General features: G+C 47.3%; 1 protein-coding gene across 5 annotated transcripts in view; it reads left to right on the forward strand.

Moving 5' to 3' along the window:
- GRIK3 (glutamate ionotropic receptor kainate type subunit 3) overlaps nucleotides 1-16,025 on the forward strand; it is a 226,165-nt gene that overhangs the window by 146,578 nt on the left and 63,562 nt on the right. For 4 of the 5 annotated variants that reach the window (XM_074934564.1, XM_074934565.1, XM_074934561.1 and 1 more), the window contains exons 7-8: nucleotides 4,783-4,926; nucleotides 12,024-12,131. In XM_074934564.1, coding sequence (XP_074790665.1) covers nucleotides 4,783-4,926; nucleotides 12,024-12,131 — 252 coding nt within the window. The remainder of the gene's footprint in view (nucleotides 1-4,782; nucleotides 4,927-12,023; nucleotides 12,132-16,025) is intronic. The other variant, XM_074934563.1, reaches the window with a different exon arrangement.

Here is a 16,025-nt window from a genome sequence, read left to right on the forward strand (position 1 = left end):
TTTTAAAAGCCTTCTTCCAGCAGAGCTGAAAGTTTCTCTCTGCAGCTAGGAGCAGCATACTTCTAACATCAGACATCTCTGCCCAAGACATCTGAACCCTCCCTTCTTACTAAACCGAGAAATGAGGCAGACACACACTAGAATTCTCTCCCTTTTTATGCCTTCTGGTCAATGTCAAACATCAAAACGGTGGGCCAGGCTTTCAGAAGTGGGGACCCCAAGCTCTGGAAGCAAACAGGGCAACTGTGAGTAAAGTTACTCCATCTCCATACATGTGAGATTTGCAGGAGGACCCATTGTATTGGGAAAAATAATTCCCTCTACTCCAGGAGTTTACTGGTTAAGGTTCTCTGCCCTGGGAGAAGCAGAAGCTCAGCCTGCATGACCATAATTGTCTCTTCTGGCCTTAGAATCTGGGGATCGCTCCCCAGTGACAAATGTCTCTCTCTTGCAGCTGAAATTTTCCTTGTAGCAGGCTCTCTCCCTATTTCCTGCATTTCTTTGACTTTTTTTTTTAATCTTTTCTCTTGTTCCGACACTTCTCCAAAATACCTTCTAAATTATTTCATTTTTATAGATGGCACATACCCCTGGCTTTGCATGACCACGGAGAGAGACTATTGCACGGAATGTACGACAAGACCTCAGTTAGTAGAACCCTTTGTTATGTGTGCACTAAGATTTGGTTGTTTACCACCTCTCGTCAATAGCAAGGTCACAAAGCTCTCGGACCTCTGGTTTTAGGGTCCTTCCTCCCTACCAAATATGACCCCCCAGAATACAAGCCTTGGGGATGTAAGAGCTTCCTCTTTGTTTTAAACTATCTTTAGATTATGCGATGGGTGCACTATTTTCCGTAGCTACTCGAGCATACTGGGTAGGGTGACCAGATGTCCCGATTTTATAGGGACAGTCCTGATTTTTGGGTCTTTTTCTTATATAGGCTCCTATTACCCCTGACCCCCTGTCCCAATTTTTCACATTTGCTGTCTGGTCACCCTAATACTGGGGCATGCTGTACTCTACTCAAATGCACACTGAGTCTCTGCAATATCTGCCGTAGTGGTGGATGATAAGAACGGAAGTCGTTTTCGGAACACGCAGAGGCCACAGGTTTAATGAGCCAGCCCTGTTTGAATTGCTGTTCACCCTATCTTTGTGCTTCAGAAACGTGTCCTTCAAGCCTCTCCTTCTCCAGCAGCTAAGTCAGGTGTCTATCAAACTCAGTCCCTTCTCTGGGAGCTTATTGCATGGCTAAGTTCTGCCTGATTTCCTGTAGACTCCCAAATACAGTTTGGATGGTGGGTCTGATTTTCAGCTACGCTGTCACTTGCTCACTGAGTTTTGCATGGTCAGAGGCACAACGGGGAGCACTCAGACACTGAACTCCCGTCCCTGGATTTGTGGGTATAACCCCTCAGAGGCATGAGACTCTGAGTACAGGCGCTATTTGCAGGTGGAAAACCATGACTGCCAAATCCGAGGCTAGCACCGAACCTGCCATTCTGGCCCTTTGCTTTCGAAACACGCCTCACCTTTGAGCGGGGTTTATCCCCAGCCACCCTGGCTCTGCCTTTCTAATTTTGGAAACCTTTACCATGGCACCTGGAGGCTCACTCCTCTACTATGAAAACAAAGTCCAGATCCCTTCATCCTTTCTTGTAATGTAGGTTCTTTACCGCTGGTGACCTTTTGGTTAGCTTACACTGCACTCTCCATGCTAGTGTGGGATGGTGACTAGAACTCCCTAGAGGGTTCCACATGGGAATTCATGGCTAATGCACATTAGCTGTAAGTATCTGTGAACTCACCCTGCTTGCTCAGAGTAGAATATCGTGCTGTCTTCTCCTCTCTAGTATTCCAGAACAATGCAATAGAAGAGAAAGGCAGCATGGCCCAGTGGGGAGGGCACCGGCTTTCTTCCCAGTTCTGCCAGGGACCTACAGTGGGATCTTGGGCAAGTCTCTTTCCTGATGTGTGGCTATGTTTCTCTCCTGCCCTATGCCTCTCTTGTCTGTTTAGCTCTTGGAGACAGGGCCTGTCTCTCCCTATGTGTTTGTAGAGTGTCTAACACAATGGGCTCTCAGATGGGGCCCGTACATACCACCATCAAACAAATAATAATTATACACCAACTGTGTGCTTAAATGTGTTCCAGTATCCCCCAGACTTATAAGACCCAGTATCCTGTCCCTTAGTGTTGTAAAGATACGCCAGCGGGATGTAGGCCAGGCTCCTGCTCTTCTCACTTGGGAGGAATAAGGTCATGGGAATGATTGCCAACCTGGGACAAAGCATTTTCTCCTCTGCCACACTCCACTGTTAGATATTTGATCTGTAGTTTGCTATATTGTTTGATTTTTTACAAATATGGGTACTATTCTTGGGTCTTTGTCATCCACTTTTGTGAAACCAGCAAGGAATGTGTTTTTCACTAGTGGGATTTCCCCCCATCCCTCTTTTAGAAGTGAACAAAAATCCCACTTTGTCAGTGTCTGGAGGTGGGGTGCAGTGTCACAAAGCCATTCCAAACCACCACCACCCCACTCGCTGTCACATTGTACACCAATAGCCCTCTGGTCCCCACTGCCTGAAATTTCCCAGTTTCATCATGGATATTTCATGGAAGCAGGACTGTCAGGCATCGCCACCTGGGTGAAGATTTCACAGCACCAGCACCCAAGAAAAACTACCAGGGTGGTGGGGGGAATTTTTATTCAGAGTCCAACTCCTCACCTTGAAACTTCATCTTGAAATGGGGATGCTTTGCTTTAGTTTTCTCATGAGGGCAGCTCTGACTTCTCTGTGTTGTCTAGTGGTTCTAACAGGGACTAAGAGTCAGGAGAACAGAGTTCTGGTCTTGACTTGCTGCATGCATGACCTTGGTCACTTAACTTTTCTGTTCCTCATTTTTCCCATCGATAAAATAGAGATACCACTATTTTTCTGTGCTACTACTTTGAGATCCTCAGAGAAAAGGGGCTACATTAAAAAAAAATCTTTTTATATTTCCTGTTCGTCTGACATTTCACTAGAAAGGGGTCGCAATCTTTTCTGCGTGACAAGCAGACAGTACAGTGGTAGGTGCATTAGAGATACCTAAAAAAGAAGTAGCTAGAGAAATGACGTTCTTGTCATCTGTGATTTAAAGAGATGACTATGGCCTTTTAGTGTAAACGAACACATACGGGGAAAAAAACCTTCTGGAGAATTTCTTTGTTGTGTACATAAGGACCCATTTAGAAAATGAAAAGAACAACAAAAACACAACTTCTGCCCACAAAGCAAACCTATTTGCTGTTCCGTAGCTGTAGCTATTTCAAAGTTCTGTTGAAGTCTGAAATTTCAGCCGGAGAAGACATTTTCTGGCCTGATGGGTAGGCCTGTTGGGGTTAGGAATGGTTGAAATTTTTTCAGCCTTTTTTAAAGGGGTTTCACAAAATATGTTTTTTTACACCAAGGTTGCTATTTTTGACAACTTTTTCAGTTTTTACATTGGGGGGAACTTCCCCTCACCACCATTTATTTTTACTTTTTTTTTTTTAAGTGGAGGGAAGAATAAAAGAGCACGAGAAGGTGGGTTTTCTTCCACAATTTTGAAACAAAAATGTAAAAATGTGGAGTGGGATTTTCCCCACCAAAATGAAATGAAAAATTTCAAAACAAAAAAATGTTCTCCAGAAACTTTTTGTCCAAATCCAGAAATAATTCAGGAATAATTCCAAACGAAACAAAAAATCTTCCCCCTTCTCCGACCCTCCCCCCGCACAGAGTCATGAAACATGATAACTTTTTTTAGATCAGCTCTTCTTTGGAAAAAGAATGGATTGTTCCAAATCTACCCCCCAGGCAGGAATTGAGGGCCTGCTTGTCTGGTTACAGTGCGGGGCTTTTCAAGATACGCTATAGCTCGAACAGACGTTATGGGCTTCATGCAGGAATCATGGAGCAAGGTTTCCCATGGCCTGTGTTATACAGGAGGTCAGACTAGGTGATCTGACCTTGAAATCTGTGACTCTCTAGAAGTTCGTTGAGCGCACCGTTGTAACGATGTAGAGAATACGGCTATGTTCTGCTCCCTTTCAGTCCGTGGGAGTTTTACAGTTGACTTCAATGGGAGCCGGATATGTGGCCTTTGATTACACTCATCTAGGGCTGAACAATTAGATCCCTCCATTAGCCAGAAGTCAGTGTGACTGTAGGTGTCCTTGCAGCGGTCAGCTGGTTCTTGCATTGGGCTTTGTTTTTTATTTATCCAGTGCCCCCCCTCCCCTGATGCCAACTGTCCCATCAATCTGCTCTCCAACGAAACCATTGTACCCAGGCCTTCCCCATACACGCTCACAGCCCCCTGCTGCTGGCAACTGTGTGTGTGCTGGAGGGTGTTCAGCCTGCAGTTCCCGGACTGATCAGCAGCATCGGGCTGATCCACCGGCAGGATACAACCCCTCCGTGCCGAAAGCCCTGCCTTCAGGGAAGCTGTGTGCAAATGTGTTTCAGGCGCAAGGGAGGAGAGATGTCAGGATGCAGGCGAGAAGACAGAGGCAACCTCTTTCATTTCTCTGCGAGACGTATGAGCAAGAGGGAGGAGAGAACGCCCCCTCCCCCCCCCCCGTTCTTGGGGGCGGTGTGGGGGACAATTTAGAGAAGAAGCTTCTGCAGCTTTGCATGAGATGGATCATCGGTTTTCCAAATGGAACCGGCACCAAATTGCTCTGCCTCATTATTGCCTTTTTGCTTTGGAACTGTTATCAACCCAAATGCTGTTCCCCTTTATTTTAGACAGATGCTGCCCTGTTGTACGACGCAGTTCACATCGTCTCAGTGTGCTACCAGCGAGCCCCACAGATGACTGTTAACTCCTTGCAGTGCCATCGACACAAAGCCTGGAGGTTCGGGGGCCGCTTTATGAATTTCATAAAAGAGGTAAAAGCATGATTTGCAGCAATAACTGCGTCCTCCCTATTGATGCAAACCTTCCGTTGGCAACGTGGGGGTGGAAAGCAGCTGTTCAGAGCCCAGAATTAGGAGAGGCACAGTGGCTAGACCACGTGCTTACGAGCACTATAGACAACCCTTGCAGAGATGGATGGGAGCAAGGCTCCAGGAGTCAGATTGTTTGCATGGCCCCTCTGGGACCAGATAAGATGCACTTGAAAGTAAATGTGGTGATAGAACAGACTATGCAGCTTTCCGATCTGCTAAAGGCCAATAACCAGAGTCTTAAGATTGCTGAGCTAAACTGAATCCTGGTGAAACACCCCTGACTTTGGTGGAGAGAGAGCAGGGCTACACCTGACCAGTCACAGTGGTCCAGTAGATAGGATCCTGGACTGGGAACCAAGAACCCCAACTTCTATTCCTAGCTCAGGTGTGACCTTGGGCTTGTACCCTTTGCCTGTCTTGTTTCCAGCCACTGCCACGTACCTGTTTGAATGTCCGTCCCCCCATTTGCAGCTGGAGATGCCTGGTGCCTCATTCATCGGGGGCTAGAGGTGGGCTGCTTTGATCTGTGTATGTTGAGGCCTGGTATAAAAAATATCCCTGATGCAGGTGAATAGTGTGTGAAAACTCAACTCCTAACCAGGAGACAGCCAGAGCTCTTGGGTGCGCTGGAATATTTTTACAGGAGGCATTTCAGAGTATTACCCCAAGTGTGTCTGTGAATGATAGTCCAGGCCTGGATTGGGGCCTGTCAACAGTTAATTGTATGAGTGCATTTGTTGATCTAAAACCGATCGTGTAAACCATCGTGAGTTACAATTCTTGTTAAATGTTTGCTGGTGGTTGATCTTCACCCCTGTGCAAAAGGCTTGCGTGAGGCTTATGCACTATTTACATCTTACATCCTCAAAATAGTTTCAGTGGGGTCACAGCAAGACGTGAGAAATGAGCTAAAACCTCCAGTGCTGTTACTGACGCTCACCTGTGCCTGCTCTGGGCTGCTCTCATTACAAGGCGGTTTCCTACCAGAGCGAGAGCTGTTTGCCTTTTGCAGGAACTTTTGGTTGGTGTCCACAAAAAGCACTTGGCCCAGGTCTGGTGGCAAAACTGGCAGCGTCTTGCATCTCTGCCCGTGTGCTGATTGCCCAGTTTTGGCAGAGCGGTGGATTTAGTAAGATGGGAGTCCGGGAAGTGAAGTGGGAACTTCATTTCCTCTGTTTTGTGTAATTATAAATTCCCTGGGTTCAGCCCACGTAACTGTTTGTTTGGCTTACGCGTGGGAACAGCGGCGGAACGTTGGTGATTGCGAGCAGCAAGCGTGCCAGACCACAGCACGGCGGGGAGGCTGGAGCAAGGAGCGCACCTGTGAGAGCAGCCGTGCAGGGAGCTACTTTCTTACCATGCCTGTCCTCTGCTTACTTGCTGTGTTTCTCCTCCTGCCAGTGGGAGACGATCCTAGCCTGAAAGAAACGAACCAAGAGTGAGGGGTGAGCGGCAGATCCCTAGTGCTGTGCTAGGGGCACGTTGCAGTGCCTGGGATGTGGTCCTGCCGGTAGATAGGTTCAAGCACTCTTGGGATTGCTTTGTGATTAAGGGCTGGATTCTCATTTACACAAAGGCCCCTTTACACTGCTCTGGCTGCGCCTTTTAACATGGGAGTCGTATAATCAGGCCATAGTAATTTATGCTATTCCTGGAGCCATGGAAATAATTCTCTCTCTTCTTCCCAGGTTTTGCAATGGTTAAATTTAACTCTCTTGTTTTGAGACAGAAAAGCCAATCAAAAGATCATTATTTATTGTTCTTTCTTATCTGTATTCTGGTAGTGCCTAGGGCCCATCAAGGTCCCCTTGCGTTACGGCCTGTACACACAGAGTGGGAGAAAGTCCCTGCCCTGAAGAGTTTACAATCTAAATAGACAAGACAGACCCAGGGCAGGAGAAAGGAAAGATTATCCTCATTTTACAGGGACATTGAACTGCCAGTTCGCAGGCTCTGAAAATCTCTTCTCTCTCTTGGTTTGTTCCCTTCTGCAATGAGCGGCTCCTGCCAGCTGCCAGAAGAAAGTGTTTAATAATTTCATGTGTTGCCGCCTTTTGCAAATTACCCTGAGCCCTCCACTCCAGTGCCCGCCTGTTGTTCCTCTTCCTGGCACTCTGTCAGCTAGTTGCAGGGATAAGCTTCCTCCGTTGCAGCCAAAATACATAATAACTGTGCTCTCTGAGTGCTGGAAAGGACAAAAAGGCAAACGCAGAGGGATGTCCCGCTGCAGAGACCAGGCCCCTTAGCCCCATTTTCCTCAGGCAGAGAATTGTGCCAATGTTTGTTCATGCCGCACCAGCCAACACACACTGAGGCCTTGTCTTCAGCAGGATTTTTTCAGAGCTGTGATTCGCCCGGGGCACAGCCTGGCTTGTTATCGCTCGTCAAGGGCATCCCATCCTGCGTGGGAACTGCCGCCCTGAGAATATCTGGGGGGTGGTTTGGACTCCTCCCACTGCAGCAGCAGCCGAACAGGACACGGGGATGAGACTGGGCAGCTCAGCATCCCGCTGAAGTATCAGAGGAAACCAGGAGGGTCACCTCGTTGGCTAGCAGGCTGCTATCACCTACCAGCGTCTGCTCAAGAGTCTCGTAGGGGAGCAGGAAGCCAGGACCAATGGGCAAGGCAGAGGGAGGTGAGGCCGACAGTCCCTTGGCCTCCCTTCCCAATGCCACCACACTCTAAGGCTCCAGAAATGCGGGGGCCTCCCAAGCACAGGGCATCCTGAGGCCAGCACCAGCCAGAGATTTAACGTAAATTAGCTTCAGAACAACCTGCTCTGCAGAGGGCAGGAGACCCCGGTCGGCTATCTGGAGAGGGGGGCTGGGGGAAGCAGCTGAGCTGACCCTTCCTTGTCCCTTTTATTTTTTTGGAAATGAGAAAGCAAAGGGGGACAGACCCTCCTGGGTGACAGACACGTGCCGTGTCTCCTCAGAGGGAGACGTGTCTCTGGGCACAGGGGTAAAGCAGACTGAGGAAGAGGGGGGAGCACTCATTGCACCACTCTAGGAAGAGGGGGAGATGTGGGGGAGTGCTGCCGATGGCTGCCAGGGAAAGGAGGGGAGCTCTCCTTGGCTCTAGCTGCCCCTGCCTGCGCTCCATTTCCCTGGTGCCATTGCATTAATGTGACACCTTCCTCCTCTGCCAGCTCCATCCACTGCCTGCGGTGGTGAAGCGGGAGAGTTAGAGCCCCAGAGAGGAGTCGACACACTCAGTACACATCTGTGTTTGTTTCCGACTCAGTACTTCAAACACAGTGTGTGTTCACTGCGTCCCGGAGAACTTCCCAGCTGTAGTTCCCACCTGCGTGCTTAACCTGGCAAATTGAGAGCAGCCGTCCACAAACATGCACGGCAAAGGGCCTGTGAGGTGGGGGGGCCAGCATTCCTTCAGGAATTAACCAGGCATGTCCCGGGGGAGAGTGGAAGGGGTTTGATCAGGGAAACATGCCAGTCATCCCTGCAGCTTGTGCCACCTTCATCATCCGGGGATATTTCTGGCTCACCCCCCCAGGGAGATACACTTGTTAGACAGGAGCATGCTGCAGATGAACTCTGCAAGTGGAATGAGTCAAACCAGTAAAGCGTGCTAAGAGTCTGGCATTTCAGAAAGGGAACAGGGAAATACCAGCCTAAAGTTCAGAGCGTGGCAAGCATACTTCACTTGGTGTGCATGGGAGGATGGTATCCGGGTGTCCTGCGTTCAGGGAAATGTCACAAGAAACAGCAGAAGAATTGCCTCTCACTGTCCCTAGACGTTCCAGGGTCAGCACTGCACACGGCGGTGACATTAATCACCACTTAGCCTACAGGAGCAGCAGCTGTTCTTCCGAGTGCTCTTGCCCCTTAAACCAGGGAGGTTAATTTCTGTGCTTTTGTTTATTCAAACACCAGGAGAGTCGCTCTGAGACAGAAAGGCAGGGACAATATCATTGTACTTTTCATCAAAGTGGGATTGGCTCCAGATCCATCTGCAAATCTCCCTTCCCCAAAATGCCGTGCTATTCCTCCACCCAAGAAGGGGGCTGCCGTTCAAGAGAGCTGCGTGCCCATGGGGCCAGTGCAAACCCTTAAGCATGTGCTCACGTGCGTTGCTGAACAGGGATGGACTTCTGAACTGAGAAGTTCAGAGACCGACCTCCCACATCCAAAGAATCTGAAAAGTTATTTATGTTTATTTTTTAAAAGAAAAAATAAGCAGAGAGAGGGTTTTGTCATTGTTGGGTTTTGTAATGGTGTCAGTTAATGATTCATTTGGCTGGTGCTACTATCAGCAGGTCTCAGAGAGAAACATATTCGAATGGTCTGAGCACAGGATTGGGAGCCAGGAGCGACTGAGGTCTAATCCCCACCCTGGTCTAGTCACTGAGGCCTGGTGTACACTTCAAAAGTTTTAGGGGTGTAACTAGTTAGGGCTGCAAAGTTTCACTTACATAATTATGCTGGTAAAATTCCTATATTGGTATAAAGAAAAGGAGGACTTGTGGCACCTTAGAGACTAACCAATTTATTTGAGCATGAGCTTTCGTGAGCTACAGCTCACTTCATCGGATGCATGCTGTGGAAAATACACTGGGGAGATTTTATATACACAGAGACCATGAAACAATACCTCCTCCCACCCCACTCTCCTGCTGGTAATAACTTATCTAAAGTGATCATCAAGTTGGGCCATTTCCAGCACAAATCCAGGTTTTCTCACCCTCTGCCCCCCCCCCCCCCACAAACTCACTCTCCTGCTGGTAATAGCCTTTGGATGGGCAGGAGAGTGAGTTTGTGGGGGGGGGGGCGCGGAGGGTGAGAAAACCTGGATTTGTGCTGGAAATGGCCCAACTTGATGATCACTTTAGATAAGCTATTACCAGCAGGAGAGTGGGGTGGGAGGAGGTATTGTTTCATGGTCTCTGTGTATATAAAATCTCCCCAGTGTATTTTCCACAGCATGCATCCGATGAAGTGAGCTGTAGCTCACGAAAGCTCATGCTCAAATAAATTGGTTAGTCTCTAAGGTGCCACAAGTCCTCCTTTTCTTTTTGCGAATACAGACTAACACGGCTGTTACTCTGAAACCTATATTGGTATAAGGGGCTTTGTACCAAAAGAGCTTATTTCTCTTTGCCAAACTGGAACAAGCGTTACTCTCGTGAGCACTCTTATGTGAGTCTACCCTGGTGTGCAGGGTTGCTGCTGCAAAACCACAGGCGCAGTAAAAGTGGCAATGGGCCAAATGCTCACAAGGGGTTGGGGCTTGTGATGCTCAGCCTCATAACGCCTGACTTGTAGGCGCCTGGAAGACCACTGCAATTCACATTGCCTGATTTAAGTGCCTAGGTGCCTCTACAATGAATGCAAAGTATCAGCGGGGCAGCCGTGTTCGTCTGTATCCCCAGAAACAACGAGGAGTCCGGTGGCACCTTAAAGACTAACAGATTTATTTGGGCAGAAGCTTTTGTGGCTAAAAAACCCACTTCTTCATTCAAACAACCCACTTCAAACATTCATTTGCAAGCGTAACACCATCTATTTGGGTTTCAATAGGGACTGGGAGTGGCTGACTCACTACAAAAGCAATTTTCCCTCTCTTGGTATTGACACCTCCTCCCTGACTGAATTGGCCTTGTCAGCCCTGGTTCTCCACCTGTAAGGTAACTCCCTTCTCTTCATGTGCCAATATATACTTATGCCTGCATCTGTAATTTTCACTCCATGCAACTGAAGAAGTGGGTTTTTTACCCACGAAATCTTCTGCCCAAATAAATCTGTTAGGCTTTAAGGTGCCATCGGACTCCTCGTTGTTTTTATACAATGATTGGGCAAAGATAGGCACCGAAACTGAGATTCACAAAAGCCAGCAGGCTAAGCAGGGAGCCACTGAAGCCAGCCTGTGGGAGATGGGTGCTAAATGCCACCCCCTCACAGAGATCGGGGCCAGTCCAGGTGGCAGGGAGCGGTGGCTCTGCTTGCATTTCTCAGCCAGGACCCCTCTTTGGAGTTAGGGTCCCTAGGCCATTTTAGCATGAAGCCCAGGACATGGGGGGAGAAGGAGAGCAACCTCCCTCGTAACATTCAGCCTGGTGGTTCGGACACTCACCTGGAAGAAGGTAGCCCCCCTGTTCAAGTCCCCCCTACCCCACCTGAAGGGGGAAAAAGATTTGACCAGGAATTTGCCTCCTCTCAGGTGAGAGCTGTGGGATATTCTGATGGGAGGAGTCCTGCAGTCTCTCCTGCTGCACTGTGGATAAATAATGAGTTATTGAAGCAGGGGGACTGGATCCTGGATCTCCCCATGCTGGGCCAGTGCTCCAACCACCAGGCTATGCAGCCGTTCTCCGGCCCAAGTGACCCTTGAAGGGAGAGAAGTGCTTCAGGAATTTTTACTGCAAAAACAGGAGCATGGAGCGCCTTGAGATCCCTGCAGGGTTTCAGCTGGAGTTTTATGCATCGCAGTGACCCCAGCCCTGGAACTTAGGGGCCCAGCTCCTTCTGAACATTCAGCCCCAAACTTCTAAGCATCAAGCAGGTCTTCTCTTTGTGCTTCCCTTTCCCCATCCGTAAAACAGGGGCAAAAATACTTAGCACTTTTCAACTCCAAAGCACCTTTCAAAGGGTAAGTAAACACTCAGCACTATCCCCGCATGGAGGCAGGTGAGGGGTGTTTGTTTATGTGTTTGAGTGGTGTGGTCTAGTGCTGAAAGACACCCCTCGACCCTCCCCCAGACATTGTCAGTGCGGCAAAGACACGAGCAGAAACACAGCCAGTTTTGCACTGGCCCAGTGTGCCAGGGACACGTCCGGAGATAGATGTTGTACACAAAAGGTGCAAATGTAAATCAGGGCAAGGACTATGATAGAATTTATGGAAAGCTCCAGCCCATGCTGCAGCATGAGTAATGATGGAGGTGATTATTAATTAATCACGCTCGTCGGGGAGAGAGCATCAGTGTAAGGAGTAATTAAAATGAAGCGCTGTACAGCAGTAGCAAACGATGATTTATGAAGCCGAGTAACTGCTGTGCTGCCTTCTCTCCCTTCCACAGGCCCAATGGGAAGGATTAACTGGGCGTATTGTCTTCAACAAAACTAGTGGATTAAGGACAGATTTTGACTTGGACATCATCAGCCTCAAAGAGGATGGTCTCGAAAAGGTCAGTAAAGTTTGTCCTTCCTGCTAGCTAAAGAGTTTATGAAAAAACCTTCAAAAGATCCACTCAGGCCCCCTGGAAAACGGTGCATCAGCCTCATAACTCCTATATTTGCCTCTGTGTTCGACGTAAGGGTCTTTGCTGCTTTGGAATTGCTCTGCTCCTGTTCCCTGATGTACACACACACACACCCCTGAACCCTCAGCCCAAGTTGTCACAACTAGTTGCCATGTAAGATTGTTGTGGTAAAACACACAGGAAACAGTGGAGCCACAGAAGCAGAAGAAACTCCCTGAGCAGTCAGGAGCCTGGTTTTTTTCCCATGCCACTGATGGGAGGAAAAAAGCCCAACCCAAGTGCTGCCTACATGCCACAGTTTGTTTATGCAAAAAGAAAAGGAGGACTTGTGGCACCTTAGAGACTGACCAATTTATTTGAGCATAAGCTTTCGTGAGCTACAGCTCACTTCATCGGATGCATAAAAGTTTATGAAGTGTTTTCCCTGAGGCGACAGCAGCTCTTTAAAGCCCCTCTCTCGGTGTGATCTCCTGCTATGAAAATTGCCTAAGGCCTGGAAATATCCCCTGTTCGTTACAGCCCTGATTGGCCCTCTTGCAGCCTGAGTTTTGGAGGAGATGATAATGTATGTTTTTTGTTGCTTTTTGATATCCGAGAGAGGGTACGAACAAAACGAGGGCAGGTTAGTTTCCTGGCCTGATTGGAAATTTCCTATTTGGATGTGGAGTGTCTGCAGCAGCAATCCTGCTGTTGGGGACGCAAGGTAGCAGCCCAAATGCTGCTCCAACGAGAGACTGCTGAATTGGAATTAATTTGCAAACTGGACACCATTTCATTAGGCTTGAATAAAAACTGGGACTGGATGTGTCATTACACAAAGTAAAACTATTTCCCCATGTTTATTCCTCCTCCCCCGCTACTGTTCCTCACACATTCTTGTCAACTGCTGGAAATGGCCCACCTTGATTATCACTGCAAAAGGGTTTTTCTCTCTCCTGCTGGTAATAGCTCACTTTATCTGATCACTCTCGTTACCCTGTGTATGGTAACACCCATTGTTTCATGTTCTCTGTGTATATAAAATCTCCCCAGTGTATTTTCCACAGCATGCATCTGATGAAGTGAGCTGTAGCTCACGAAAGCTTAGGCTCAAATAAATTTGCTAGTCTCTAAGGTGCCACAAGTCCTCCTGTTCTTCTTAGTACCCTGTAGAATCCTCCTAATTAGCACAGATCCCTGCTGGATACAGGGATATCATGCCACTGAAGTGCAGGCCTGAATCTCAGGTGCTCATGGGGATTTCATTCCTGTTTCATGGACCACTTAAAAAAACAAAGAATACTCAAAGCATTAAAACTTCTAAAACATCATTTTCAAGGGGAGAGCAGTTCAGTCAGTGGACAAAACAGAGCAGCAAGTTGCCTGAATAGAACAAAGATCTGCACCATGGACAATTCATACCAATAGTTATCTATTCACATGTGCTGTGCTCGAAGCAGGTTGCATATAGTACCATTACAGTCCCTGTGAGCTAGCTATCCACGGTTAGAGAGCCTTTGAATTTACCTTGGGGACTGATTCTTCACGGCTTTACCCCTTAGGTGGTTGCTGACACCTTGCAAAGTGGGTTGCTAGGATTGGTGCCACTGGGTAACATCCGTCCACCCTGCTCCCTGTGCCAGTGGACAGCTTACCACTAATGATCCCGGTAGAGTAATAGGCAAAAATGACAGACATTTTGGATATCTCGTGAATCTGAACCTTAAAGTACTGCCAAAATATCTATCAGTCAACGTAGTTCTCCTCAGCTGTATGATAGAATTGCTGACCCTAGTGGTATTTATTACTACCGTGTGTCACATGATGCTCACTGGAAATTGCCAAACCCTGAAGCATATTCCTCAAGGATGCTCAGTTTTTATGTTTAATCTCCATCGAGTCAAGAGATTTTGTAGCTCTCTGCTTTTTTTTTTTTTTTTTTTTTTTTAAAAAGCTTTTTGTCAACCCTAGAAAGGTTTTAAAGTATAGATGTTAAATCTCTGTGGACACTAAGATTCTGTTAATAGCTAATCTGAAATAATGAAATGCCAAACGGAGTGAATCCCAATATGTACTTTGCATTATGTATAATAGCTTATATTTGTTGAGCTTTAGGATTGTGCTTCTGATCCTGCTACCTCCTGGTTGTTCTGAGGATTAAAGCAGTATTACCCAAACATAATTACATGTAGTCTGACTATCTGACTTGCACAGTTCTCTTAATGGAATATTTGCATTTTTTCTTTATTTTAATTTGTAAATTAATTAATGCAGACTTGAGTTCCATGCATTTCATTTTTCTTAAGGAAAATTTAGCAAGGGATTCTTCGCTGAGTAGGTAGCACTGCCAAAGGCTCTTTATATTATTGCTTCTCTTTCCTATAACAATAATAATCTTCTGACATTTTAACTGCTGCGTGATTGGAAGGAGGGATGGAGGAGAGCCTGGCTTTTGTAAAATATTTAGGGATTCTCAGAAAGTTCACGGAAACTCTTTTAAAATTTATACTGTTCATGCCAAACAGCATTCGTTGTTCAAAAACCCTTTCTGTGAATGCAATAAAACCAGGTTCTCGCCAGAGGTTGCTGGGGAGATTGCATTATTTAAAAAAAAACAGAAAAGAAAAAAAAAACAATCAAGGAAACAAAAAACATAAATAAATAAATAATCCAAAGCTCCTGGCCCCGCAATGGGATTGGCCTGTGGACTCTCTGTTTTCAAGTTTCCATCACTCATGTGGCCTCGTAGATGGAGCGACCTGTATATTCTGCGTTCCTATTTGCTGTGTCTCTGTCTCTGTCTATTTGGGGGCATAACAAGCCTGAAAGGGGCAGCCTTAGACAACCAGCCACAAGGTTTGACTATGACAGGAGATTTTAAACCTGAATTCTCGAGGTCTGGGAGAGAGTGCGGAGTAGCAGTTGCAGCAGGACGACGAGGGGCCAGATCCTCTTTAGGTGTCAATGTGCTTAGCACAATGGCGTCACTGGAGCGGTACTCCTTTATGCCAGCTAGGCCCAGGAGTCAAACTCTTCTGCGGGCCCTCTGCATAGCTGTCGCCAGGCCTTTCCCTCCCAGAGCTTCAGCTTGCCCAGTGGTAAAACGCTGTGTCACCAGACAATTGTTAGCGTTGGTCAAGTGGAGTGAGATCCCGGTAGGAAAGACTCTACAAAAGGTCAGTCGGCTCTAAAATCCGGAGGCAGTGTGGTAGAATGGATAGGGCACTGGACTGGGATCCAGGAGATTTGGATTCTAGCCCCAGCTGTGCTGTTAAGCTCCTCTGTGATGATGGGTAATTCACGGCCTTGGCTTCCCCTCCCACCTTGGTCTGTTTTGTTTATTTGGACTGTGAGCTCCTCAGGGAAGGGCCTGTCTCTCACTTTGTTTCCGGAGTGCCTAGCGCAACAGGGGTGCTACACGCCACTGTCATAGAAATAAGAATACTGTAAACAAGTTGTTACTTAGCTACGTACATGAAGGTGGATGAAAGTGCATTCTGATGTTAAACATAGCGCTGTACTGCAATCGTTTCCTTTCCAATTAGTCTCTTCGCCTTCTTTTTTCGCGTTTGCAGTCATGCTGTTAAAAGGCCTTTTAACAACTATAAAATATAGATAGTGGCTGGACAGAAAGGGGAGCTGAATGGTAACACTCCATGCAGCATCTGCTCCTGCAGCTGGAGGGCAGGCCGGCCGTATGTGTTTGCATTTGTTTAAAAGGGAATTGGATCAAAAATCGGTGATGATGCTGGACCAGTTCCATAGCTGGTGTAAATCATCCTAGCTCCTCTGGTTTTAAAGAGACTGTGACATTTTACCTCAGCTAACGATCTGGCCCTC

This window comes from Natator depressus, chromosome 19 (assembly GCF_965152275.1).
Source record: "Natator depressus isolate rNatDep1 chromosome 19, rNatDep2.hap1, whole genome shotgun sequence".
NCBI classification, from domain to species: Eukaryota; Metazoa; Chordata; order Testudines; family Cheloniidae; genus Natator; species Natator depressus.